The sequence below is a fragment of the Sesamum indicum genome, linkage group LG9, assembly GCF_026168435.1.
Source record: "Sesamum indicum cultivar Baizhima isolate 11 linkage group LG9, ASM2616843v1, whole genome shotgun sequence".
In the NCBI taxonomy this organism is placed as follows: domain Eukaryota; kingdom Viridiplantae; phylum Streptophyta; class Magnoliopsida; order Lamiales; family Pedaliaceae; genus Sesamum; species Sesamum indicum.
This window is the reverse complement of record NC_142665.1, coordinates 3,802,650-3,830,624: the sequence shown is the minus strand read 5'-3', so window position 1 is coordinate 3,830,624 and position 27,975 is coordinate 3,802,650. Positions and strand designations below refer to the sequence as shown.

The 27,975-nt window shown below is 35.6% G+C and overlaps 4 protein-coding genes across 4 annotated transcripts; all 4 read left to right on the top strand.

Moving 5' to 3' along the window:
* Window positions 1-1,143: 1,143 nt before the first annotated feature.
* LOC105170491 (auxilin-related protein 1) lies at window positions 1,144-9,285 on the top strand. The gene is made up of 8 exons (XM_011091266.3): window positions 1,144-2,120; window positions 5,028-6,687; window positions 6,772-6,916; window positions 7,011-7,108; window positions 7,215-7,280; window positions 8,081-8,170; window positions 8,331-8,507; window positions 8,748-9,285. The coding sequence occupies exons 1-8, from the start codon at window positions 1,549-1,551 to the stop codon at window positions 8,784-8,786; spliced, it is 2,847 nt and encodes a 948-aa protein (XP_011089568.3). The 5' UTR covers window positions 1,144-1,548; the 3' UTR covers window positions 8,787-9,285.
* A 1,187-nt stretch (window positions 9,286-10,472) lies between these two features.
* On the top strand, window positions 10,473-15,872 carry LOC105170490 (oligoribonuclease). Its single transcript, XM_011091264.3, has 9 exons — window positions 10,473-10,624; window positions 10,966-11,091; window positions 11,370-11,504; window positions 12,881-12,957; window positions 13,153-13,234; window positions 13,592-13,647; window positions 14,454-14,540; window positions 15,261-15,351; window positions 15,550-15,872. The coding sequence occupies exons 2-9, from the start codon at window positions 11,007-11,009 to the stop codon at window positions 15,669-15,671; spliced, it is 735 nt and encodes a 244-aa protein (XP_011089566.1). The 5' UTR covers window positions 10,473-10,624; window positions 10,966-11,006; the 3' UTR covers window positions 15,672-15,872.
* A 3,211-nt stretch (window positions 15,873-19,083) lies between these two features.
* MLO1 (Seven transmembrane MLO family protein) lies at window positions 19,084-24,692 on the top strand. Its single transcript, XM_011091263.3, has 14 exons — window positions 19,084-19,528; window positions 19,879-19,936; window positions 20,152-20,375; window positions 21,139-21,255; window positions 21,342-21,402; window positions 21,710-21,801; window positions 22,051-22,125; window positions 22,244-22,332; window positions 22,478-22,527; window positions 23,003-23,043; window positions 23,354-23,563; window positions 23,638-23,705; window positions 24,061-24,121; window positions 24,215-24,692. The coding sequence occupies exons 1-14, from the start codon at window positions 19,400-19,402 to the stop codon at window positions 24,434-24,436; spliced, it is 1,497 nt and encodes a 498-aa protein (XP_011089565.1). The 5' UTR covers window positions 19,084-19,399; the 3' UTR covers window positions 24,437-24,692.
* A 1,292-nt stretch (window positions 24,693-25,984) lies between these two features.
* Window positions 25,985-27,960, top strand: LOC105170488 (DUF2996 family protein). Its single transcript, XM_011091262.3, has 5 exons — window positions 25,985-26,241; window positions 26,525-26,594; window positions 26,669-26,883; window positions 27,329-27,398; window positions 27,683-27,960. Exons 1-5 carry the CDS (start codon window positions 26,161-26,163, stop codon window positions 27,835-27,837), a joined length of 591 nt encoding a protein of 196 aa, XP_011089564.1. The 5' UTR covers window positions 25,985-26,160; the 3' UTR covers window positions 27,838-27,960.
* Window positions 27,961-27,975: the final 15 nt, after the last annotated feature.

Genomic DNA, 27,975 nt, shown 5'->3' with positions numbered 1-27,975 from the left:
GCTTCTACAGTGAATAATACCGAGCTCAAGCTATTGTACTGGGCTCCAATCTCTCAAAACAAACAATAGACTATCCTATACTATTTGGATTATATAAGTTAATTAAAAAAGTATACGTGATCAAAAATGATATAAATGTATATACAGATTGAATTATAATTTTGACTTGATAGGTGGAATAATTAGTCCCACTTGACCTAACTTGATAAGGTAAAAGACCCAAATTTATCATTTTAACCTCATAAGTGAGGGAAATGACCAACATGCCCATATTTTTCATGCTATTTAAGTTCGTAACTTTTAATTTTCTCACTCATGTTGTAGACAACCACTTGCGAGAACAACCTGCCCAACATTTGTTGAACCTTGGCAACCGGCTCCCCGTGATGGGGCTCTCCATCTCTTCAATTCTCTTTGTTGTTGGAGTGTTTTATGATTATCGATAAATTGACGATTTTAAGTCCTTACTCCTTTCTATTAGTCAATTTAGTCTATTATTCACTCGTCATCAAATGAACTAATTTTCTCACCCGTTCTTGTCTGCTGTAAACATTCTTTTTGTGAATTTCTCATTTCTTTTCATATCATCTAATGCTGTTCAGAATACTTGCCGAAAACTTTTTCGGCCTTCTAGACCCAATGCACTTTGATGTTTGGCCCCTCAATTTGCACCATGAGGAAATTCCGTTGTGTACATCTTAGTCAAAGATAAATCAATTATCTTTGAAATATTTTATCGAGGTTGTCAACTGCGTCCGATTAGTTGATTCTATCCACTATTCCTTCAATCACATTATTGGTCGGACCTCCATTGTATACATAAATTAAATTGGCTATGTTTTCCGTAAGGGCATGAACAAAAATAAAGAATAGTCTTAATTTTATCTATACATGTTAATATGAAATTATATCTATCACAAATGTAGTCGACACAAGTATACAAAATACTTTATATTCTAATCGATCATTTATTAATTCCTTATTTATCTAATTCATAGAAAGAAACGAGGTGTTAAAGTATTGAATTAAGGTAAGTTGTGTAACATATACAAAGTATTTGTGGAGAAAACCAAAATTTATAGAGAAATGAAGCCCTCTCTCTGCAATAAATGAGAAAAAAGGACCAACCAAAATGGGGAAAAGATCAAGTAAATTAGCAATGGTGAGAGGAGAGAGAGAGAGAGAGTAGAGAACAACGAAGAACAAGGACACAGAGACGTTCGACCTCTTAGAGAGAGAAAGTGCATTTGAAACCCTAATCGAATTTGGTCCGCCCTCTTTCTAGCTTCCATGGAATAATACTTGTAGCACTATTTGCACGTTTCGCCTATATATACAACCGTTATCTGTATGTATAGGTTCGGATTTTCGGATCCCGTCATCACTTCTGTGATCGTCCACTCCTAATCGGGCAAGAGTTTGTGTGTTTGACCCTGTCACCCCTCCGATTCCGTTCGATTTTCGGATCCAGCCAATTGCCCTACTGGCTGGGGCAATTTTCTGATTAGATCTGCTGCTTCAAATTGAACCGTTGATTGATTTCGTCGGATGGATGATCTGGATGTGCTGGCCCGCGATTTCGGGCTCGGGACTCGTGGGAAATCCAACCCGATGAGGTCGACCCCGCCGGATCGTCGATCCATTGACGATCCATTGTTCAGCGACGTCTTTGGTGGCCAGCCCAAGTACACACAGAGGTCAAACTCCAATCATAACAAGCACTCCTCGGTGAATGATTTCGATTACGATTCCATTTTCCAGTCGTCGGCAGCTAGTGAACCGAAGAACAGTAATACGAGTAATAAATCTTCATCGTTGCCTGTGTATGATAAGCCGGTGTACGATGAGGATATATTTGATGGGTTACCAGGGTTGAAAAGCAAATCGACCGCATCGACAGTGACGTTTGATGATGATGTGTTTGCCTCGATTTCCTCACCGCCGACTGGTAAGAGCAGGAACCAGGGCAGCGATTTTGATGATCTGTTGGGGAATTTGGGAAGGAATGAAAAGGTTGGCGGGGATAACCACAGCAATAGTGCTAAGAGCAACTCGACTTCGAAAGGTTTTGATGACTTGTTAGCTGGGTTTGGGAGTGGCAGCTCTGCTGCCAGCAACAGGTAATTTATCTTTTCCTGCGCTGAATTTTCAGATTATCTTAACTGGTTTTTCTTCTGCTGCTTGATCAATGTACTTGATGCGTAAGAAGAATTATTTTAGTTTGTATTTGACTGGAATTTGTTGAGTTGAAATATGCTAATTGATGCTGTTTAAAAGTATTTAATTAGGAAATTTATTGAATATGTCTGGCAGAAGATGAACATGAACTTGATGCATTTTATCTACTTTCATACTGGGCTTAATTTTTAATGTAGTTTATAATGCATGAAAATGACCACAAGCAATTTAGAACCCACTATTGCTTTTAGCCTATGGGCTTGGTGATTCTGTGTGTAGATTGATAGTGCTTGTCTGCTTGATATTGGTAATAGGATCAAAATACTTACCTGTCAAATGCTTCTGTGCTGTGGTCCATATACAACTACTAATGAAAGTTTTTGCTTGATATAGGGAAATAATAGGGATTGGTATTTTTATTTATTGTTTTTTCTTGCTAGTTTCCAGCTTTGTTAACTTCTTCCTGAGTATATGCATGGCATAATCTATTTTTGGTTATTGGCTTGAAGCTCTGATTTTGCTGATCAAGATTTTGTACACTTGATACTTGAAATCTGTTAAAATAGCAGCAAAATTCTCGCAACAGTAGCCTGTTGACATGGTTATCAGCCATTTTGAAGAAAGGTGCCAGAATTGGCATAGGGAAATGAGAGAACTTCATGGTCCCTATTGGAATTCTTCTTAGTAATTAATAAAAAGGATTTTTTTGTTGTATCGTGCTGCGTAGTCTTGAATTTTCTTTCAGTTGGAAGTTTTCCACTTTTTAAGTATGCATATGATTACACTATTTGCCAGCAATAATTTGCTGATATTGTGAAGATAATTCTGCCGTTGTTTTCTGTGAGCAGATGCACACAATATTAACTAATGGAAGTGAAATATTTCTAAGGCCTGTATTAAACTATTGGAAGTGAATTATCTATCGGTTTAGTCGAACCACCTGCTTAAGTGACTACCTTCTGGTCTTGGAAAATTCCTGCACTTCTTTTTATATATGGTATCATGAAATTTTGTTATTCTTGATTACTTATATCTTAATAATTATTGAAGTGCAGAAGCACTGTGAGCACATTTAACTAGTCACTTATATTAAAGTCACATTTGTGTTATAATTGGACAGTGCAGAAGACAAAAGAAGACTTGTGGTGAAGTTTAGTAAGAATAAAATGTGAAAATATATTAAATAGCTTATATTTCAAAGAGAAAGAATTGCAACACATTTTCATTTTTATACTAGTTGCACACACATAATTAGCAGATGCTTAGTTGCATGCAAAATCTTAGAGGTTTAATTGACGCTCACGAAGCAAAAGCTGAACTATGAGAAACTTTATTAGTCTAGCTTCATCATTTGATAAGTCATGGCCTTCCTTGTTTGAAAAGACTTCTGAAATCTGCGAGATTAAATATTAAAATAAGATTGATGCTAAGGTTAAGCATCAAGGTCTTAGGAAAACGTTTTGGCTGTCCAAAGAGGATGACTACCTGGTAACTCTTAATATGTCAAACTCTTAAGTCCTAACACTATGTGAAAGTTATTCTTTCTGTCAAAAGAAATCGATCAATGGGTGTTCTAGTTTGATATAGTGAACTGAAAGTATCTGTTAAGTTGCAGTCAGTATTGCAATGTTGAAATATAGATAAGCATCAGGAGCTTTTGCCAGTTAGTTACTGTAGTTATTGTTATGACTCCTAACCAGAAGTTTACTTTTTTCCTCAAGTATGAACAACACAATCTGGAAAATTTGGATTTGGCTACAAGATATGCACACAGAAACAGTAGATGTGCAATTTTCTGGCTAGGAGTACTAATAGTGCATTATCTATTACACATGGGAAAGACTGGAAACTGAGTTGCTTAGGTACCAAACTTATCCAGAAAAAGAAGAAAAAGGAAAATAGAATAAAAATAATGAAAACAGAAGAGAATGTACCAACTTTTACTTCTGCCAAGTAGCTGAAATTGGGAAGACATGAATCGATTCAAGTTTCAATTTGATCTTGCCATATCATCTCAATGAAGAACCAGATTTAACATACACATCTTGTATGCATGCGATACCACCAACTGCAGTATCCGCCTTACCTATGGCTGATATACTCTTACTAGAATCCCATCGCCTACTGTTCATCATACTATTGATCACTTTCCTATGATAAACCAAAAAGCTCAATAGCTAACTACGATGTTTGTGGATTTTCTCTTAATTGTTGTCTTTTGTGATATATTAGAATGATAAGTTTAATTTTGGTGCAGTGGCTATAATAGGTTAATCATTTAACCATGAGGAGATGTTGTATAAATGGGAATTGAGGCATTGGTGATGTAGATGGAAATAGGCAAGAGTAATAAAAATAAGTGAAAAGAATCAATGTAGGATTCTGCTTGTCTAATGAAAACATTAGTTGGCGGCGTCTCCTCTAGACTCTAGAGAAGGTAACTCTCGTGTCAGGCAATAGATGAAAGTTTGCTAGATTCCAGTAGTTTATGGTTACACAGAAGGCGTCATATCATTGGCTAGTTTTCACTACATCAAATAGACCCATGGATCCCCCTTCTCTTGGCCAGAAAATTACAGTTTCCAAGTTCTTACAAGTAGGATGCTTCAATTGCTTCTATATATATGTATGGGTGTAGATGTCTTGCCTTTCCATTGTACTTTGCAGAATTAACCATCTGGGGGCAGGATGATGCCTTTTTGGGCTTAAAGGAGATTGATGATTTTCACCTTTTATATTATCTCACTTGAGTGAAGGCATAAGATACGGAAAAGTACTTCTATCTGGTCTGGTCAATTTTCTAAACAAACAGATAGAGCCTTAAGAATCTTTTTTGCCCTTTGTCACAGACCAATGCCAGAGGCAAGGTGGGGTTCAGTACCAACTTCTGGTTCAAAGCATGGGAATATCCTGGATGATCCTTTTGTAGTTCTGGAATCAAGTTCAACCCCAGGCACATCATCGGGGGTATTTACTGATCCATTGGAAGAGATTGGGAGGCTTAGTAAATCTCAAAGTGCTAGGGTTGAACCTTCATCTGGTAGTGCTGGACCATTTGATGACTTAGATCCCCTTAGTACTATTGGAAAATCTGCACCTTCATCTTCGCCTGGGAGGGGTAATAGGGGAATGGATGGGATCCCTTCTAGATCAGCAACACCTGAATCTGCTACTACCAGAGAACCAATGGGAAATTCTTCTTTTAGATATTCAGAGAGCAATGCGGAGAAGAAAGTTCCTCTAGATGATTTTCAGGAGCCTACCTTGTTTGATGCACCAAATGTTTCGACAGATTTTCACAAATCTTTTGGTCAAACTGCTGCTCCTCCTCAATATGATGAAACAGACTCGCACAACCATATGTCTAAAACATCAGAAGGAGATGGGCATGAATCTGATGATATATGGCTCACTGTATCAGAGATTCCTCTTTTTACGCAACCTTCAAATGCTCCACCCCCATCACGTCCTCCTCCACCTGTACCTCGTCAGGGTTCAAGGTTGGAAACAGGTTCATTTTCGTCAAGTTTAAGAAAGAAGGGTAACGAATATTCTTCAACTTCACATTACAGTCAACGCTCTCAAAGTCCTAAGCCGGCCAGGGCTGCAGCCAAGGGCCCTCCAGTTTCACAGTTTGATGAGCTTGAGGATTTTGCAATGGGTAGGTCAAGAAACAATTTTGATGAAAGTGCCAATCTTCATTCTGGTGTGGAAACCAATCCATTCTCTTCAGCGGCAGCATCTGCTGCTGCTATGAAGGATGCTATGGATAAAGCTGAGGCTAAATTCAGACAAGCTAAGGAAGTGCGTGAAAGAGAATATGCTAAGGTTGCTAGAAATAAGGAATCTGGCCAGTTGGAAAAAGATGAACAAGATGGGCAGGAGAGAGAATTCAGGGAATCCCAGGAGAGATTAGAACGTGAAAGGATACAGAAGGAAGAGGAAGAAAGAGAGCAGAGAAGACTAGAGAGGGAGAGATTAAGGGAGATTGAAAGGGAGAAGGCGAGACAGGCTGTAGAAAGGGCTACTAGGGAAGCACGCGAAAGAGCAGCAGCTGAGGCACGTGAAAGAGCAGCAGCTGAGGCACGCTTAAGAGCTGAAAGAGCTGCTGTTGAGAAGGTAAATGCTGAAGCTCGGGAACGTGCGGAAAGAGCAGCAGTTCAGAGGGCACAAGCTGAAGCCCGTGAAAGAGCTGCTGCTGAAGCTAAAGAGAGAGCGGAGAAGGCTGCTGCAGAAGCTAGGGAAAGAGCTGCTGCTGCAGAAGCAAAGGAGAAAGAAATGCGGGACAAGGCTGCTGTGGCAAGGGCTGAAGCGGAAGCAAGGCGTCGAGCTGAACGAGCTGCTGTTGAAAGGGCTGCGGCAGAGGCTCGGGAGAGAGCTGCTGCAGAAGCTCGCGAAAGGGCAGCTGCAGCTGCAAAGATGAATCAACAAAAGAACGATAATGATCTTGAATCCTTTTTTGGCATGGGTCGAGCAAGCAGTGCACCAAGAGCGCGAGCAAACACAACTGTTAGTGCCAGTTTCAGAACAGTGATATATGGTGTTTTATTTCTATTGGTGAGGTTTTCTGGTTCACTTTGGTTTCTGTTTCAGGATTCTTTGTTCGATCAACAATTCCAGAACAAGGGTGGATCTGAAGCTGCAAAGAGGACAACATCATCTAGCAGCGGAGGCTCATCAAACATAAAAAAAGCCTCTTCCACAACCAATTTTGATGATCTATCCTCTATTTTTGGAGGTATGAATGTTTAATGTCATTACTATCATACGAATATTATTTAGCATGCTTCTCTTGCTGACTGTTCTGCTTTTGGAATAATCTTGCTTTAAAGCTGCTCCGTCATCTGGAGAATTCCAGGAGGTTGAAGGCGAAACTGAAGAAAGAAGAAGAGCTAGACTGGACCGCCACCAACGCACCCAAGAGCGTGCTGTATGTCTTTGTGCCCTCTTGCAAACAATATTTTCTGAGATTCTTCATTGTTTATGGTATTTTAGCATTTCCTTCTGTCTTCTGTTTTGGGTTTTCTTAATCTCAGGCCAAAGCATTGGCTGAAAAGAATCAGCGGGACCTTCAAGCTCAGAGGGAACAAGAAGAAAGACATGTGAGTGCTCGCAAAATGATATTTCTGGTGACTGATTTTCACCAGTGATGTCATTTCGCAGTTACTTGAAATTCTTTTGCTTATATAAGTGCAAGGACGCACCTGGTTTTAATTCACCAACCATTGCTTAGCTCTTTAATGCCTTCCAAGAAAACAAGAGCAGCTTTTCCTCTCTCATTAGTTATGAGGACAAGCTATTGTATTGAGTTTTCTTCTGTGGATGCTCAATATATTAATAATATACACCGATTAGGTTATATCACTGTCACTTTCATTATTATTGCATTTAGTTCTTTACATGTTTGGAGGTTTTAACATGTCTCTTGGTCTTTCTTAACTGATAATAAGTCATTACTCATAAAATCCATGAACTATGTCTGTAGCATAGCCAATTTTACTGTTGTTCACTTAAAAAATTATTCAAGCTATAGTAGATGTTTTCAAGTCTCTTTGGCCTGTCTGTTGACTAAAGTAAATCTAACGTAACTAGATACCAAAATAAATGTTCCTGATATGGGAAAGCTATTTTGTTTATCTTTTATGGATATTGAACTTGTGGTTGATGGTTTTTTGAAGAATCATGCGTTTTGTTTTTCTGCAGAGATTCATAGATTCTCGTTCTTTATATTAACTTATTCTTGGATTGTTCTCTTGGAATAATGTTCTATAAAGTTTGTTCTAGAACAAGTTCAGATGGCTTGAGTTTTATGCCTGTATAAACCTGGTCGTGCTTCAGTATTTATATCTAATGCATGTCAAATGGTGTTTGATCTGCTAAATTTGATCTGGTCTGTTTGCAGAGGATTGCTGAGACATTAGATATTGAAATCAAGCGTTGGGCTGCTGGCAAAGAAGGAAATCTGCGTGCTCTGCTGTCAACTTTACAATATGTCCGTATAGTATTAGATGGTGGCATATTTGAGATTTTGCTCTGTTTAAGATTTCTGCATGTGCTTTATTCATTTTGTGCACTGAGATTGGTAACTGAAACTGGATTGGCTACTTATCTTTATGTTGTTAAGATGCTAACTGGTGTTCGCTGGATGACAGGTGCTCTGGCCTGAATGTGGTTGGCAGCCTGTTTCCTTGACAGATTTGATCACTGGTGCCTCTGTAAAAAAAGTTTATAGAAAAGCTACTCTTTGCATCCACCCTGACAAGGTGCAGCAGAAGGGTGCTACTCTCCAACAGAAGTACATTGCGGAAAAGGTCTTTGACCTGCTGAAGGTATTATTTGAATACATTGTTTTGTTGGAGTATAAAATCTTGAATTTTACCATTAAAAATGTACAATTGCATTGTCTGTTGACTGTTGAGCAGGAAAATTGTCAGAACTATGAAATAGAGTTGTGGGTTGACTTATGTTTCCAAATTATCCTTTATGGAGATATCACCTTTTCAATATTGAAATATTTTTTCCAATGTGAGGGAGCTCTCCATTAATTTTGATTTTTGTATCTGAAATAGGAGGCCTGGAATAAATTTAACTCTGAGGAGCTCTTCTAAATGCTGTTGCAAATTTTGTTTTTGATCTGCTGCCTCTGGACCCCACCATTTGATGGAATGTAATACATGACTGGTCTCACCAACGTATACATGCATTGATGCACCAATGGTACTCTGCAATTTTTTTGGGTTGCAGAGTGTGGATTGCAAAAAGAGACCTCTGCGCCACTGAGATTCTTGAATGGTTTGTACATGTCCGCCGACTGTATATTGATGTCAATGCCAGATATACAAGCGAAGCAAAAACTTAAATGATTGCTTAGTATAGAATAGCATTGTTTTAATATCTTGTGTTCCTGTATAACAATTTAAATCACCCTTGTGACACAAAATGAGGTGATTGCATGGTCTCATTCATTTGTACCTTCTTTTTGCCATGTCCAGGTTCTGAGTTTATTTGCATCATGCGACTCTTATGTGTTCTGCACGCCAAATATGAAAACCCGCCGTGTATTATTGTGGACTTGAGATTTTTATATGAAGGCATATCTCTTATATACTTTTGTTGTAGTCAAACCTTCTGAAATTTTTGTGCGTACTGCTGGATGTTTCTGCAGTTTTGGTGTTGTAAGTTGTTACTGTTCAATTGAAAGATTGGCACAAGAGGCATGAAAATCATTGATGTATGTATCGAGATGGCTGTTGCAGCAGCTGTCCATTGCTCAATGAACTATTCCTTGTTATGAGCCTCTGTGATCTTATCTGATGAGTTCTTATTCTCATAACACGTCTGGATTCTGATAAACCACAGACAAATTGAGTAGACTGCTTGTTTGTTGTTATTTTCTTTTGTTGTAATAATGGTGGACAAAGTATTCAAAATTATGGGATAGTCCATGTGAGTGCTGCCTTTTTAAAAATATTTCTACTCGATAATGTTAGATTCAATTACACAAATATTTGTGGTTTTTTGTGAAATTATAAAAACATTTTTTGAAGGGCTGTCAAATGTAATTCAATTTAAGTGATATATGTAAAATTTTTTCATTGAATATAAGACGTATTTATAATGACGATTACAATTTTCTGGATATATATAATTTTAGGAGGTATCTGAAGCATCACTGAATATATTAGATGTAATTTATCTTATTTGATATGAAAATCCATAAAATTGTATGAACCTTTTTCTCCAACTATATAGTTAATCAATGATAAACTCCTGAATGCAAATTCCATAACTAATATGTCAAGTATATTAGATTCATTTATTTCAAATAATTAAAATTTAGTTCAAAAGATAAAAATATATGGAAGAGTCCCAAGGATCAAACTCTCTACCCTAATAGTCTGAGGAAACTGTTTAAAAATAATTTTCTTGTTGTGTCTAAACGATTCTTATTTATTTTCAATATTAGAAAAATTCATCCTTATTTTTTGAAAAACAAAATTGTTTATTTTTGGGAGAAAATTTCCTAAAAGTTTGTCAACAAATTTCAGTTTGTCTCGGGAAGATAAACTAAAAATACTATATTTCTATATAAAAGAATTTTTGGATTATAAATTGAGAATTTTCTTCTCATTGTAGGGTTTTTTTTTAAAAAAAAAATTGAGATTTTTTTAATATTAATTAGTTTATTTCTATTTTTTAGAAGAAAGTCCAGTAAGTTTTTTAAGAGAATTTGAGTTTATTTGACCAAATATAAGAACTTAATTTTGTTTAAAGCTCTTTTTTTTTTTTTTTTTTTTGGTATTTTGATAATTTTTTCTTTGATTTACTATTTTAAATTGTTCCCTGTTGATCTTTTGTCAATTTGAGTTCTTCCTCCTCCTCACTTCCCATCCCTTCACCTCTACCTGCGACGTAGCCGCCGTGAAAGTAGTCAAATCGCGAGGAGGTGTGGTTCATCGCCTTCCCTGCTCCTTGAGTTTCTTGTTTTACCGTATGCCTGATTTGTTCTCTTTTAGTGTGTTTGGCACAGTAGTGCGTACCTGATTTGCCAACATGGAGAGCCCATCTGTACATGATATGTTGACTAAGAATTGTGCTGTAAATGTTCCTGCTAAGTTTGCAGATTGAGGGATGGGTTTTGTCTCGAGTTTCTAAGCTTGACATTTGTTGTTATTTAAGCAACTCTATGAGGATAAATGCTTTTATATTTTCTACTGTTAATCCACTTTTTTTTCGGACGGGAAATGTAATTATTGGGACATTTCTTTCTAATATTGTGTTCTTCAGGAGGTTAATGAACCAGTGATTAGCATCTTTTTTAAGTGGAAATGAATCAGCTCTCAAATGCCTTCTCATTGCTTGAGCTTGATGTTGAAGATGCTAGGGAACAGATTACTGTTCCCGCTGCTTCTGGTGAGTGTCAATTGTGAAAGATGATTTTCCCTTTTCATGCTACTTTTATTCATTGTCCTGTATTTCATGGTGGAAGGTTTTAATTGGTTTAGAACTGAAGTTGAATGCTAAAGTTTCTCTAAAGTTTTCAACTGATCAAAGTACTTAATACTGTTTTATGCAGCCAAATTACCTTATGACTCAATTATGCCGCATTAGCATTACAATATTGAACTTTTTAGCATTTTTCCACTTCTTCATCCATGAAATAACACAAAAGAATAAACGACGTGATGCAGATGGTTGTAAAAGAGAAGACAATTGTTCTGGAGATGGACGCCTGCTGAAAAATGAGAATGGGGATAAACGAACGTTAGAATTGATTCCAGGAACGTACAAGATGCCACTTGTGTGGATTGACTTGGAAATGACCGGTAAAAATTTGGCTTTGAATTAGTATTTTCTCATGTTATGTGGATCAATAAACTGTAATTATTTCTTTATAGATTTTGTCACTGGCAGAAAACATATGAAGCTTGGATTTTTCTGTGAAAGCATCACAATTTTCTTGCACATTAGTTTTAAAAGCATGTTTCTTCTTCTGACGTTTCTTGCTGATTAGAAGTTTAAGAAGGCTGTTTAGGTTGTTTTTCTTTTCTTTCTTCCATCTATTCATGCTTATGAGCTTTTTTTCTCTTCTCATGTTTATAAGCTGATTAACATTTTCATGAGTTTGTTTTGTTTGACTAGTATATTAGCTGTAATATCCAGCTTAAAACAAAGACTTAAACTTCCTCTTTGGCCTAGGTTCTGGAGAGGCAGCTTGAGTCCTGAGTTTGATAAGCAAAAAAGTCTTCAAATAGATGTTCATTTTTGGTCCCTTGTTTCAGGTTTGTTTTCCTGCAACCTGTCTCCTCCACTTGTTCCTTCATAATAAAATCCATCTCTTCTCATTGGAAATCTTTTCACTTTCAGCCTTGTTTATTTTTCACCCATATCCTGCATTAATATTGATGTCGAACACCCATCACATACAGATTCTAAAATCCCAGTTTTTTATCTAACTTCTACTTCTTGGTTCTGTTATCTGGCCTTCTCTTCTCAACCATTGATATTCTTGCAGTATCCTTTGTTAAACCATCATGCAGTTGTGCAAATCTTTCCCCCACAGATTCAGTTGCAGGGCTAGCCACTATGTCCGAAACCATAACAGCGGCAGAGAGCATTTTTGGATTGAATGATGGCTAATGTGGACTATTTTTTCACTATGGTTTAAACAGAATCATTGGTACAATTTCATCGAACTTGAAGAAGAAGGTTATGGTGGAATTTTGAAATATCACTCGTTAATTGTTAATGCTGAAAGGCATTTTGCTTTCTTCATGGAGTATGCTATATGCCAACAATTTGAGGGTGGATTTATGATATCCTATTCCATTGGTTACTTAAATTGTATGCAAATAATCAACTACATCACAAGAACTCAGCCCTTAATTCCCAGAGTTTTCAATGCCAGCGGAGAAGTCCCTTGGAATATGTATAGACACTTGAGTGTTATGTCCTTGTGCATCAAAATAAATTTATTCAATCCTGTTCTTTTTATGTGTTGAATAAGTTCGTTCTCTTAAACTAGTATTGACTGTTTTTCTATCTCTGCATTTCACCTTCTCCCTTTGCTCAAAAAAAGGGAAGAAAAAAATGAGGAATTTCCCATTTCGACTGAAGTATATGCCATACTAGGTCAGGCTTATGGCATGATTTATTCAACAGAAACAATTATAACTGAACATTCTTCTTTATGGCTCTGCAGGTTTGAATATTGAAGTTGATAGAATTTTGGAGATCGCATGTGTGATTACAGATGGATTGTTAACCAAGTCGATTGAGGTAAGATCAACCTATTTTTAGTTTTTCTTGAAAGTTCTTGAAATAGCATTTGCGCTCATCTCTATCTCTTGTTGTTGTTTGGTTTTCTGAAGACTGTAAGTTCCTGATTTCTTTTTTTGTTTTAATTAGGTTATTGTTTCACTCTCCTGCTTAAATATCAAACTTCAATCTTTTCTTTTTCTTTTTTTCCAATAGGGTCCTCATTTGGTTATTCATCAAACAAAGGAGTGTCTTGATAAAATGGGAGAATGGTGTCAGGAACATCATTCGGCCAGTGGTAAGTAGATTTTGCACATTTTGTTAGCTTCTCTATATAATGGCATATCTCAACATTTAATAAAACATCAAAAGTCTTCTTGTTTTAGAAAAGGATATCTTCCCTAAGAATACTTGTCTCGGAACTAGTCTCAGGGTCATCAGTTTGAAAAATAGCACTAGCACATTGAAATGTATTTGTCATTATTTATCCTTTTTTTGGGTCTCATTTCCTAAAATGAAGGCTATAGCCCTTTGTCGTATTTCAGTGAACAGAGATAAACTATAATGTTGCTCAGATTTTGAAGACATACAGAGTTCATTTTATTTGAATTTAATCCTTGACATGCTAGTCACACAAAGTCTTATTGGTGGTCAGGTCTGACAAAGAAGGTTCTCCAGAGTAAGATAAGTGAACAAGAAGCTGAAAAGCGGGTAACGTTTGCCTTGTGATTCCTATGCATGTCTCTTTATATCCATGTCATTCGCAAACGTGTATCTTTATATAAATGCTACCTTTTGGTCTTTAAGATATCACATATGGAAGCTTCACAACCATTGCAAGCTTCCAGTTCTTTACCTACTGAGTTGCGCTTTTAAGCCTCGTAGGCTGTAGAAGGTCTCTTACCATCTCAGAGAGAGTTCTCTCTCTGCCAGTAGGTCATGCATTCCATCAACAGTAAAAAAGTATATAGAACCATAAATGGAAGTCTGTCACTGACTCATACAAGCTTATGCCTTGCCACTACATCCCCCGTGGAGCTACTTGTGTATTGCATGCTGTACTCTGTGGTTTAAGCCATGGTCATTTCTGTAGACTGCTGGAGATAATCGATGAAACATGGAAGTGATCTCCTGTGTTGGCTGGATAACCAACATCCATAGTCCGACCCAAGAGGGTAGATTGCATATTATAAATGTCCAAGTAGCTCTTTTTTTTTTGTTTTAATATGTACTATTAAGAAAAGATATGGTCTGGATAAACCTTCTTTAGCATGTATGTTCTTTATTAAAATTCTTTAAGATGTTGTCTAGTTTTTTTTTTCATTGAATAAATTTCATATAGGATATTGTGATTATGGTCTGAAGTTGATCCATAGTGGAAAGAGAAATTTTGGCATTGTCCTATTTCAAGCTTCTAAGCTGATTCTAATCTAAATATTTGCTTGTGCTTGGTTTTATACAAACTTCAAATGTGCTTCCTACACGTGTGTTTGTGTTTTATACTTTCATCTATGTAGGTTGTGGAATTTGTCAAGAGAAATGTCGGTGCATATACTCCTCTTATTGCAGGGAATTCGGTCTACATGGATCTTCTATTTTTAAGGGTAAGAAAAGCTTTAAATAACTTGTAATATAGCATTTGAAATATTCTTTTCTTAAGCATGGCAATGACTGTTGTATTTAATCTTTTTATACAATGAGTTTTCACATTAACCGACTATTTACTAGATAAAAAGGACATGAATGAGACTAGATATCAAGTACAAAAAACGGATACATTTCTGGATGATGAGAAGAAGTATAAGTCGTACTCTTGGAATATAAAAATAAAATCTATTATGGCTAATTCTGGATATGGTTAGAGAATGCACAAGGGAAGAAGAAGGAAGAAGTTGCCCGAGAATGCAACTGCAAGCACGTATTATATGATTTTAAACTTTTTTGTTGTTTGTTAATCTTGCTATAATGCAACATTCCGTCACTATGGTTGTGTAATGCATGTCAAAGGCAACAGTTTGTAACTGTAGTGCATGTCAAAGGCAACAATTTATCAAATATTTCTAAATTTTAGTTATTTTCTGAACTTGTTGTAACGTTCACAATATTGCACCACAGATATTTAAAGCATCGGAAGCTTCAAATAAGCATGTCTTGTTGCATTTAATTAACTCATGTGGTTCACTTTATTTAGAACATGTAGGTATTAATGGAGAAAGTACACAACATTATATATATCATTTTGTTTTGCGTATTCTGACTTTCTAACTTCTCCATGCTATGAAGCATTCTGGTTCTCATATTGTTATTGGACTTTCCCATTACAGAAATACATGCCAAATTTGGCTGTTCTTTTCTCTCACGTTGTTGTTGATGTCAGCAGCATCAAGGCCTTATGTCTTCGTTGGTACCCAAGAGGTGACAGTTTTGCTCCCCCTTAGTTCAAGCAAACATAAATGCGTTGAGATTTTGTTTCTTCTTCCTTTTTTCTCATTTTTCCGTTATTCTCTAAACCTGTCTCATTCTACTCACCAATATGTTGCTTGCAAAATTTCTTCGAGGTAAAGTTGCTTTATGGTATGTGATAACTTTGGATATGAATGTTGTGTTTGGCAGATAGCAAAAAGGCTCCTCGGAAGGAAAACAAACATAGAGCAATGGACGATATCAAAGAAAGCATAGCAGAACTCAAATTCTACAAGGAGCACATATTCAAACCCTCCAAGTCTAGGAAATGATAGTTGCAGTTGTATAGGTTGCTGACTTTTACAGTTTTAGCCATAAATTGGCAGCTATGAAACTCGTGATATTTTTGTTTCTTTTATGATAAGTATGTCAGAATTTATATCATGCAACATAGAAGAAATTTTTTATGGATTGTCTCTTAGTTTTATGACAGATGATTGTGAACTTGTAAAATGTCATAAAGTGTTTGTTCATTTTCCCCCCTACAAATATTTAAGAAATTAACTGATGGTATGCTAATTTAATATTTTAATAACTCTTGTATAGAGGTTTTTTTTGTCTTTCAGAAAAATTAAAAAATATATTATGTAATACTTACACTCTTATAATAGTGTAGATAAATGTGTTTATATATACCAATAGATGTACTTAGAAAATTAACTACATAAATTTAATATTTTTAGAATTGAATTTAAACAAATCAATGAAATTTATTTTGTAATTTTATTTTGAAATTGTCTAAATTCAATGTTTCCATTAATGTATTTATTAATTCAAGATATTATCAAAATTAAGTTTCAGATAATAATAAGACTAATTTACATAAATGCATTAAAACTAACATAATCATAAGAATATTTTAGTCGAATAAAAAATAAAAAAAAATCTTTTTGCATATTCACACTTTTATTCTCTTTTGGTGTTGTTGATCTTAATTACAAAATTTTTAATACTAATTTTTTATAAGCTCAATAATCTTATTTTATCCAAATACTTTAAAAAAAATATCGTTAGAACAAGATATAACGTCTTACAAACTCCATAAATATTTGATAACATTAATAAAGTTATAAGATCATTAATAAATTCAACCAGACACTAACCTGTAGCTTTCTTAACGCGTCTTTTCAGTCTTAAATTAATTGTTATAAAATGCATTAGCCATAAAATTTTTAGATAAATTTAGCCAAACACCCTTTCAATTGCTGAAGTCAAAAATTAACTTTTGTGGCTTTCACGACGCGTCTTCCAAATTTTAGATTCTTTATAATTATTAAGATAGGCGAATACTCTCCTTAGTGAGGTTCACATCTACAATTCTTTTATAATGAGGTCCAATTTTACAATTAGGTAGAAAGTAGTACACAAATAATCCCATTGATATTTCTGCATTTTTTTTCTTATTTTAACTTTTACATTCCAAAGTTAATAAATTTAATTATTTCATCAAAATTTTGAGGTTTTTGAAATTTGGGGAAGGGTAAGGAATCATGGAAAAAAAAATGTCAAATTTGTCTTTATTCTCCCCAAAGTATTTTCTTTACAGTTGGATTCTTAATTTAAGGAATTTATGTGTTGTGAAAATAATTGAATATGTTCCCCTCACATCACATGGATTCATTGTTGAGTATGAATCTGTGTAGTTTTCCAATCATCCAAATATTCGGCGCCATTATTGGCTGATGAATTGCTTAATTGCACCACCTGAAAATATTTGAATAATGTGACGCAACATTTCATCCTACTCCTAATTTTTATTGTGAATATCTTGTATTTTTATTTAATTATATGTATTGCAATATATTTTCTGTCGCTGATTTTCATCGCACATGATCCAACAAGCCCAATAAACCGTGCATAGCAACCGTTGATGCTTGAAATATCTAAGGACAATGCATTTGACATGTGATTTTGTGTAATTTACGACAATTGAACCTTTATAAATGTTGAAAATCTCTATTAGAAGTATGTATTTATGACACCAGAATCTAGTCACGCAATTGGTTGCATTATATTTCTTGAGCAAAATCCGACTTAGACATTGACTTGTCTTACTTGGAAGCTATCCCGTCAAACCTCACTAGATGTGTTATAAACGAACTTATGGGATTGCGGATTTATTGCACGCTCTAAATCATGACTCGTTGCATCCTGTAGACCTCATTATCAACTCAGATCGAATGTACAACCTCGTCATATCGTCATTCTGTCAATTGATGTCGTACCTCAACATACAATCTCGATCCGGATCGGCATTTAGGTGAATGTGGATTAATGGTTGGCCAAACCTATGAGAATGGAGGGTGTAGCTTTTTATATTTGCATTCTGAAAAACCATAGTCAAATTTGATATAATAATGGGAAAATAGGAAAGAGAGGAGTGCATCTGTCCAAATTAATTATAGAGTGGTCCCTTTTCTTGTGAAAAGCGTGTCATGTAATAAAATGCATGCAACAACTGCCACTCACCTTAGGGCTTTGTTTGGTATGCCAAAAATAATCAGCAAGACAGACAGTGATATTATTGCAGAGCTATTTATTAAAGTCTTGCAATTCAAGAAAACCACCAAAGTAAGTAATTGAAGTACGATGATGATTCATATTGAGTCCCGAAATGATGCTCGAAACCTTTTTTTTTTTTTTTGGTAATTAAAATAATGCTTGTAATCTTTTTTTTTATAATTAAAATAAATATTTGTAATCCTTATCTTTTTTGGTAATTAAAATAATGCTTGTAATCTTTTTTTTATAATTAAAATAAATATTTGTAATCCTTATCTTTTTTGGTAATTAAAATAATGCTTGGAAGCTAGTTCTATGAGTAAAATTATTGATTGTTACAAGACAAATATATTGATTAGAGGTTGAATTTAATCTCATAAAGAAAAATTAACCAATAAGTATGTGCCTTTTGTATATAATTTTTCTTTGATTTTTATATTCGTATAATCTCTTTATATTAATTTATTTTATCAATAAAGTTTATTTATACTAGGATCATATATATTCAAATAATTGCTTATTTATTTTTTATTTTATTGCTCTTGAACAAATATATCTGCTATAAAACACACGATGGACGAGTAAATTGTTCTTACTGTACTTTTCATCGAATTTGTACTTAATTTCTCTCTCTCGTTCTTTTTTTTTTTTTAAATCATATGTTAGTTCTATTTTAATCTTCTAGTCTATCTACTTTTCCATTTATTTAAAAATGTTTTCATCAATTTTAATTCTTTTTGGAGTTGAGGCCTATTTATTTTTAATTATGTGTTTTCTCTCCTTTTAGTTCAAGAATATTTCACCAATTAATTTAATTTTTTTCTTGATTTTAATATGTCTAGCAAATTATATATCACTAATATTCTGTTTGCAAACATCTCAAATTCTTAATAATAAATAATTTAAATTTATTTGAACAATTCTATAATAAAAAATATTCTAAATATTTAACTCTCATTTTGGATTATATTTTATAAACTATTGATAAAATCTTAAATGAGTTTCCTCATTTATTTGTAAATCTAAATCCAAACTACAAATACCACGCGGAGAATTAAATTATATTTTCAAGAAAAAGTGAAAAGGAATCTAACTACAAAAATACACTCCAAATTCGATTTCTTACCAAACACACCCTTAACATTTGAATAGAAAAAGAAAAACTGTTACATCAATGGAAACATAACAACACACACCTCACACACTTTACATACATTGCCATTGTTCAAACATCAAAACACACACACAGATGTCGATGTCGGACAGCGATTGACGCTCCAAATCTCCGCAGCATTATTCACCGCTTTATTATACCCAAGCCCGTTTGCAATCTCTTTCCGCCCTTATCTTCTACCATAAGTCCATAACCATTGCTGTTGGTCCCTTCCACAAGAATCACGCACAGACCAACCTTTAATCATTTATCTTGATTCTTTCTACTTTTTCCTGGAGTAACTGAAGTGGGTCTGCATTTTCTTGGGAAAAGAGACGAAGGAAAATGAGTGGGGGTGGGGAAGGAGAAGGGACGACGTTGGAGTTCACGCCGACGTGGGTGGTCGCCGCCGTTTGCACCGTCATCGTCGCCATCTCTCTCGCGGCCGAACGTCTCCTTCACTATGCCGGAAAGGTCTCTCATTTCACGCACGGCCATATACTTCTGTTTGTTTATGCGTGTGCGTTCGCGCTCTGTGAGAGTGTGTTGCTGCGGAATGTAGGCGATGATTTATGGAAAAATGTTTTTTTTTTTTTAATTTGATTTCGATTGATGGTTGAAGAAGATGGAAACCAATTCTCTTCTTCATCTTTTATCTTGTTTAAATGGTTGGAAAACCTAGTATCTAGTTCTGTTTGAAGTAGAGTTGTTGGGATTTTGAATTTTGTTATGAACTTTTTTGTTCTTGAAAAGAGATTGACTTTTATGTCTTTTTGGAAATCTGGGCTGCTGCTAAAGTTTCACGTTTTACGGAATATGTGCAGTATTTGAAGAAGAAGAACCAAAAGCCACTCTATGAAGCTTTACAGAAAGTTAAAGAAGGTATCTTTCCTCTGTTTACGCTAATTTTTTCTTACTATTCAAAGCTTATAAAGTTCCATACAATTATGGCCTTTTTTTTTTCTCTTTTTTCCGTGGAGAATCATGAATTGGTACTTTTATATGTGGGTTTGGACAAGAAGAGAATTTTATTTCATTTTCGTTGAAGATTACATTGTAATTGTGATCTGATGGATGATTTTGGGGGGGCGGAGCAGAGTTGATGCTGTTGGGGTTCATTTCCCTTTTGCTGACTGTATTTCAAGGCCGTATCGTCAAGCTTTGCGTGCCTCCTGATATTATGAAACACTTGCTTCCATGCTCGTTATCTTCTGAATCTGCTTCCGGTGGGGAAGAATCCAATGCTTCTCCTGAAGTGAGTGGGCATCACCGGCGCTTGCTCGCTGAAGAAGCCGCTGCTGCAGGTTACTGTGCTGCAAAGGTACTTTCAAAGTCTTTGTTCTTCTTTCATTTGGGTTGAAATGTGAATCTAATGTTATGTTTTATGATACCTTGTGGAAGAGATCTATGGCTTTCAATTGTGTATGTACTGGAGTGCTTATCAATGTTCAGAAGCATCTATATGAGCGTGTGTTTTCTTTTCTCTTATGGACATTGTTGTTTGCTTGTGCTTAATTGAGATATGAGTAGCTGTAAGCATAGTCACATGCTATTTCTCCACCTTTTTCTGGTATAAATTATTTGATGGTGATTTGGGGAATCTTGGACTGTCACAGGACAACTGGATGAGTTGCACATGGATGCATTATTTTGCAGTAGGTGTATTTGCCAAGAGTAGCCTAGGTTGGCATGATGCACACTGTCTCATTTTTTATTTTATTACTGTTATTAGAAGAGAATTGAATATCATGCAGAATTATGGCATTTGAATGAGAAAACTTTACAAATTCAGAGTGTAGTAAAACTTGAGAATTCGAGAATGATTATGTTGAAAATGCAGAATTCATGTTGGAAACTTAAAAATTAAAAAAAAAACAGAAGCAGTTGCGGGGGTCAACGTACTCTTTAACCAATTTGTAGCATCACAAGCACATCCCCGTTACTGTTGTTTCACATGTTAATCTGTTATGTCATTGCATATGCACATAACGTACATTTGTTTTCAGTATGTAAAGTTTTCTGCATGCTAATCATGGAATCTATCACCAATAGTCTAATTTGTTACTTTTGTTGTATGTCTGCAGGATAAGGTTCCACTGTTATCACTTGAAGCATTGCATCATCTACATATCTTTATCTTTGTGCTAGCAATTGTCCATGTGACATTTTCTGTTCTCACTATCATATTTGGAGGGGCAAAGGTGAGCAACTTATTAGATTTGCTTTTATGTCTATGCCGTTAATCCTTTCTACCAAGATTCTGTTTAATTGTGAAATTTATATCTAGATACGGCAATGGAAGTATTGGGAAGACTCCATAGCGAAAGACGATTATGATACTGAACACGGTATATCCACTGCTTCAAGAATTTACTCTAACATGTGTTGTACTGAAATTTATAGCATGACATTTAACCACATTATTTGCTTTTTATGTATCACTTTTGCCTCTAGCATGAGTAATGTTGTACACTTGAAAGATATGGTAGTTCCAGCGTCCTCTTCAGAAGGACAAACGAGGTTTAAGGAACATGATACTTTGTTAATATATTACTCTGTGAAATGTGAAGGCGTTCTACCCATAAATTGTGTTTGAGAAATGGAACAATAATTTATCTTCTTGTCTCTGTCTTAATGATAAATGGTCGCATGCAGCTCTGCCCAAGGTCACCCATGTTCATCAACATGATTTCATCAAGAAGCGGTTTTTGGGCTTGGGTAGACATTCTGCAATACTGAGTTGGTTGGTAAGTTCTTTGTCCTTGAGAAGTCTCAACTTTTTAAGTAATAAGACTCCCTAAATGATGAAAATGCTACTGATGTAAATGTTCCTCCGCTAATTTGTGATTCCTCGACACTAGTATGTCAAATTACCACACATGCCATACTTTACATAAATGGCGAGAGACCATAGTACCCAATCTTGCACTTCCAGCCTTTCTTTTCCTAAGAGTTGGAGATGACTAAATGAATATTTATTTGTGATATACTTTCAGCACTCCTTTTTGAAGCAATTCTATGGATCAGTCACCAAGTCAGATTACGCAACTCTGCGACTAGGTTTTATCATGGTATGCACCAGACATTCTTAGTGGTTGTCGTTACTTTGACTTGAATGTGCTGTACTATATTCCACATTTTTTGCAGTTTCTGGTTGTGTATGGCTAATAACCTCGTACTTTGACACAGACACATTGCCGAGGAAACCCAAAGTTTAATTTCCACAAATACATGATACGAGCTCTGGAAGATGACTTCAAGAGAGTTGTTGGCATAAGGTAATTGATTCTTTAAGGAGATTGATCAATGTTAAGTTTCCTCTTCAATTAGCACGCGAATGTTCTTATGTCAACTTTTTGGCCTTGACCATTCCCCTAGTACATATATGGATTAATATCTTCCTTTTCTTTTATTTAATTGCAGTTGGTACTTGTGGGTTTTCGTCATCATCTTCTTGTTGTTGAACATTAATGGTATGCAAATCTAATTAACTTGCTCTGTAGACTATACACAAGCTTTGCTGCCGTAGTACAGTCGTTTAGGTCCTTGACATTTATCTGCTAAATGCTAATTGGAAAACAGTAGTGCGTTGTTTTCAGTTGGTTACAATATATGCACTTTCTTAAGTTTCTTTGTTCTGGTTGTTGATAGATCTTGAGACCACTCTTTTCATTTTCCGTTTCTGAAAGACATTTCATTTAAAAGAGAAGACAAAAACTTATTGACACATTTCCATCAAGACTTTATAGGATTTTTAGAATTCAGTAGGTCCATTAATATAGTTATATTTCCATCTATTATGAAGAGGGAGATGTGTACTTGTCCCAATACTGCCTCCAATGCATATTAATTTTCTAAAACAATATCAAACGCAAATACGTGAGGATTTAGCTTTTCCAAGACCATAATTTGGAAAATGATGCATAATACAATTTTACTTGGTTGCAGGTTGGCATACTTACTTTTGGATTGCGTTTATTCCTTTCATTGTGAGTACCCCTTCCATCCACCACAAATTATTTACTTCTTTTTTTCCCTGTAGATCATCCTTCCTCCCTGCAAATCCTTCCTCCCTTCTATGTGATATAAAATTTTCATATAGCGATCGTATATGTTTTTTAGCATGACTTTTGTTCTTCCTTGGTAATGGTGGCTTCCCATTACATGTAGCAGCTGCACGTGTTTTCTTGATAATTCTGTCTCTGTGTGGGGGTCTGTGTTTTAAGTTCATATTTATGATGGTTCATATTGCAGGGGTCTGTGTTGTTAAGTTCATATTTATGACGGTTCATATTGCAGCTTCTGCTTGCCGTTGGAACCAAGCTGGAGCATGTGATCAGCCAGTTGGCCCATGAAGTTGCCGAGAAACACATAGCCATTGAGGGTGAACTGGTTGTTAAGCCTTCTGACAATCACTTTTGGTTCCACCGACCTCAAATTGTCCTCTTCTTGATTCACTTCATTCTCTTCCAAAATGCTTTTGAGATTGCATTTTTCTTCTGGATATTGGTAAGTTGATTGAGATTGATGAACCTAAGGAGCTATTTTCTGTTTATTATACCTTATTTTCTCTTCGGCCTCAGGTTCAATATGGCTTCGACTCCTGCATAATGGGACAAGTCCGCTACATTGTTCCAAGGCTCATCATAGGGTAAGTTCTTTCTTGAGTTAATTTATGGCGTTCATCCCATAAGTTTGTGTAATTATTGATTACTACCCCTCTCTTTTTCTAAATTTGCAAAAGCAGCCCTCCAAGTTTATAACATATACTTGCCACCTCATTTCCTTTGAACTATAAGAAACTTGACGGGATGTTAATATTCTGTTCGGAGAAACATATCTTAGACAGAACGCAACTGTAAAATTTTTCTTAACAGCAAAAGCTTAGAGTCCAGTTTTTTGTAATTTTAAAATCAGTCTAATCAATCTCCTTTTTTGGACCTTATATTGGTTCTCCTTTCATAAGTTTCGAAGCGCTAACCCGATTATTTCATTCGCTGTTTTAGTGTATTTATTCAGGTGCTCTGCAGCTACAGCACGTTACCGCTCTACGCTCTTGTTACACAGGTAAACAGAATCTTGCTACATTTCCTCCAATATACTACGATTTTCACTCGATCCCCCATCTCTGAAACCTTTTTCTTGGCCTGGGAAATAAAGATGGGAACCTATTTCAAGAAATCGATATTCGATGAACATGTGCAAGTCGGCCTTGTCGGTTGGGCACAGAAGGCCAAGAAGAGGAAAGGGTTGAAGGCCACGCTCGGTGGCTCTACCCAAGGTGGGTCAACCAATGGTCCTTCCATAGGAATTCAGATGGCTGCCATTGGCCGTAAGGAAGAACCTCCACAGTCCGACACTCAACCTGCCAACGGCTCCTAAGACCTCAAGAAAGTGGAAACTTCAGAAACTGACAACACCCTCCATAGTTTTCGGGTTGTAAGAAAAATCTTTATAGGAAGTAGCTAAGTTAGTCGAGTGCCTTATTTCAGACTCCAAATGAATATAGCATGTGGTAATATGACAGGAGCAGGGATTCAATGTTGAAGGTTAAATGTCTTTGGATGCATCAATTTTGGCTTGTAATTTTAAGACTATGTTACCTTATAAGCTTATGAGAGGTGGTGAATTTAGTGTAGTTTTTGCTGTTTCCATGAATCATTTTTGTTGCAGAGAGAACCTACGGAGCATGAGTTGTCGTTTTTGAGGAAAATGTGTTCGGAGGTTGTCTGGTGGTGGGTGGTAGTATGTGATGTGTGTGTATTCTTGGATGAAAGATTAGAGCCCAAATTATTTAGAGTAAACAGGAAACTGGTGAATGATGACAATGACGTAGGTTCCAAATCTCCCTCGGATTACCAGGTGTTTGCAAAAACTTGGAATCCTTTGTGAAAAATTGAATCACTGCAGATATTAGTTACAAGTAGAAAAAAGTTGATGCAAGAAAAGCTTATTCAAAATTCAGACATTCTTATTTTTTCAAAACCCCAGTCATAGCTAGTTTAGAAAAGACAGCAACACTAATTAGAAGAAAAAGGAAATGTTTCCAATTATTCATTTGGGGTAAATTACAATGTCTAATAATTAACCTAATCTGTTAAATTTTTATTCAGTTTTTATGGTGAACTGACCAGAATATCCTTGTGGATTCAAAATTATATTTTTATTTCATTTTTAAAATTTTCTAATTTTTTTATATAATTTTAAATTTTTTTCATCCACTGCATTTGATTTTTTTATAAATTTTAATTTTAAAAAAAATAGTAGAAAAGTTGACAATTTCATACCTCCATTCAAGGATTACATAATTTCATCAAATATGAAGGGAGTATTTTTAATTTTTAGAAAAATAAGGAATATTCGTAATTATGTTAAATCACATAAGAGGTCATTGTAATTTACCCTATTCATTTTATGAGAGCTCTTTAGGGCCATCACGGCCTTAAGAATGAGCTTCGGCCCATAATTTAATGACTATGATATAATATGGGTAAGATTTACGGGATGTTTGTAATAGTTTCAGTTTTTATGATAGTAATAAATTGCGGAGGAAAGTATAAATTAAGCAATACTACAAACTAAGAGAGCGAGAAATAAAAACGAAAAAAATATTGAAATTGGAGTGTTTAGAAAGAAAAAAAGAATACTTGCGTTGTTAAGTTGATTAATAATTTTGTTTGCTTGAATTAATTTAATTTAAATTAAATAAAAATTATTTATTTCAATTTATTTTCAACCTCAAGGGGTGTTTGAAGGGTAAAAGGAAGAGTATATTATTATGAATAGTTATTAGGTATGGAGCTAAGGTAAAAACCCCACTCCTTGACGGACCTAATGAATATAGTCAGTAAAACCAACAAAATGAACAAATCGTAACAATAATATATATATATATATATATATATATCTTGTGGAAAAATCAGTGGCAAGCATGCAGTTGAGCAGTGTGTGGCTAATAAAGGCTTCTTCCTTGTTCAGCCATCCATTCCTCCTCTATGGTTACAGGCACCCTACCTGCCCTGCACTTCCCAAATATTCAACAACAAAACATACTTAGACACACCATAAGTCAGTGGCTAACATATTCATAGTATTGCGTATTTGGCATGGCAGCGGCTGCACGATCCGTCTCCCTTTTGAGCTGCCCATCTTCTTCTTGTTTCACCCCCAGAGCCCGATTCTCACAGGTATGTGACATAGTTGAGCTGAACACATTACTGTTCACACAATTGCTTATCGAGCTTCAAAAGTAGTTTGATTGATTATTTCACACATATTTTGTCCATCTTTGGCTAATATTTCAGTGGAGTCCAGGATTTGTCGTGTTTAATGAATCGAGCTTAAACTAGTCTATAATAATGATGTTGAAGTGTTGAACAGTTTGATTTATTATTATTATTAAGGTTTTGACAAAACTTTAGTATCTTGTAATGTTTTGGCAAAATATAATAAGATTTTTGTAAGTGGCAGGTAGTTAAGGTGGTGAACCAACGGCGCAATGTGTGTTGCTTGGCAGTGCAAGAATCATCTACTTCCACAAGTCAATTCTTGCGCACTTAATTCATTCCTCCCTTCTTTTTCTACCAATTCCTAACATGATGATGATGGTAACAGCTGAAGCAGTTGCTGCTGAAACAAAGGAGAAAAAGGCCGTGAAGGACGAGAGCGATGGCACGGCTGCTGCTGCTCCAAAGCCGAAGGCAGCAGCAAAAGCTCCGGCAAAGGCTCTGCCGCAGTTGATGGAGGAGGACGTAATACCTGTGCTCAAAGAAACACTAGAAGCTCAACAAGATATATCCCAGCTCCAGCTATCTTTCAATGAAAATAAGGTATGAAAACGATGAACTACTTCTCCCGCCACCATTCTTGCCATTTTGAGTTGCATTGTGTCAAAATTGGATTATGTCCCACAGAATCTGAACTAAATGGGGCTAATGAACTCAACTTCATTTGATCATTCATATTCAACAAGCTAGCTATGGAACCGCGTTGATGGCATCTACTCTTGTCCTAGCTTTTCTGCAATTTCAAGAGTTTGCTGAGCTTCTTATGCATCAGTATCACTGCCATTTTCCTTACAATTCACTAAAAACAGTGATCTCATCCGTCACAAATTTCGTTAACTATTGTTTCTCGGGGCATATGCCCAAAACCCTATGCATATATATTTTCAGATTTATGTGTTGTATGATGGATGGATGTGTGAGAAGATTGATGAAGAAAGTATGTGGATTTTTTATTTGGGTTGTTTGTTGGTGAATGATGTTATTGCAGTTGGAGGGGTCTTTCTTGAAGAAGGGCAGTCCTTACACATTTTGGGCATTCTTTCCTGATGGAATCAATGGTATGTTAAATGGTAGTAGTTCAGAGTTATTTCATTTGTCTCAAATACAGTGCCTGCTTCAATTTAAAATACCTTTGTCATATTAAAGAAATTAATTTAATTTCTTGTAGATTTTTTGTAATCAAAGGGTGTTCTCAGATGAAAAAGGTCTAATTTTTACTCATTTAATTAATTTGCTTGAAAAGTCGAACAAGGGCTTATTTAACAGGGCAAAACTTTAGCATGGCATATTTTAATCCTTTTTTCTCAATAATTTGGAGTCTGAAACCAATATCATTCAACAGGGCCGAAAGGATTCTCCCTATCATCGTATGGTTCAGGAGTTAGCACCGTGGAGCCATTTCTCGTCGACGAGAAGAAACCAACTGCAAAACATGTCGTTTTCTGGGTCGAGAAGCGATTGGCTGCTCAAGGAATAATTCCAGTGTGGAGCGACTGACACTATCTGCAATCTGTAGAAACCCACACCAATCACAGCTGCAAAATTTCAGTTTTGTTCGTTCCTGTAAATGAAAGAATTGACATAATTTTTATTGCAAAAAAAGATAGTTGTTAGCAGCAAGCCAATTGCATTTGA

Bases quoted from the DNA above. Each gene is read 5' to 3' on its own strand.
- LOC105170488 (XM_011091262.3), top strand. From the start codon at position 26,161: ATGGCAGCGGCTGCACGATCCGTCTCCCTTTTGAGCTGCCCATCTTCT. The intron at 26,595-26,668 runs GTCAATTCTTGC...TGATGGTAACAG, and splicing joins AGAATCATCTACTTCCACAA to CTGAAGCAGTTGCTGCTGAA. The intron at 27,399-27,682 runs GTATGTTAAATG...ATCATTCAACAG, and splicing joins CTTTCCTGATGGAATCAATG to GGCCGAAAGGATTCTCCCTA.
- LOC105170490 (XM_011091264.3), top strand. From the start codon at position 11,007: ATGAATCAGCTCTCAAATGCCTTCTCATTGCTTGAGCTTGATGTTGAA. The intron at 11,505-12,880 runs GTAAAAATTTGG...ATGGCTCTGCAG, and splicing joins GATTGACTTGGAAATGACCG to GTTTGAATATTGAAGTTGAT. The intron at 13,648-14,453 runs GTAACGTTTGCC...TCATCTATGTAG, and splicing joins AACAAGAAGCTGAAAAGCGG to GTTGTGGAATTTGTCAAGAG.
- LOC105170491 (XM_011091266.3), top strand. From the start codon at position 1,549: ATGGATGATCTGGATGTGCTGGCCCGCGATTTCGGGCTCGGGACTCGT. The intron at 2,121-5,027 runs GTAATTTATCTT...CCTTTGTCACAG, and splicing joins AGCTCTGCTGCCAGCAACAG to ACCAATGCCAGAGGCAAGGT. The intron at 8,508-8,747 runs GTATTATTTGAA...TATCTGAAATAG, and splicing joins AGGTCTTTGACCTGCTGAAG to GAGGCCTGGAATAAATTTAA.
- MLO1 (XM_011091263.3), top strand. From the start codon at position 19,400: ATGAGTGGGGGTGGGGAAGGAGAAGGGACGACGTTGGAGTTCACGCCG. The intron at 22,333-22,477 runs GTAATTGATTCT...ATTTAATTGCAG, and splicing joins AAGAGAGTTGTTGGCATAAG to TTGGTACTTGTGGGTTTTCG. The intron at 24,122-24,214 runs GTAAACAGAATC...TGGGAAATAAAG, and splicing joins TCTACGCTCTTGTTACACAG to ATGGGAACCTATTTCAAGAA.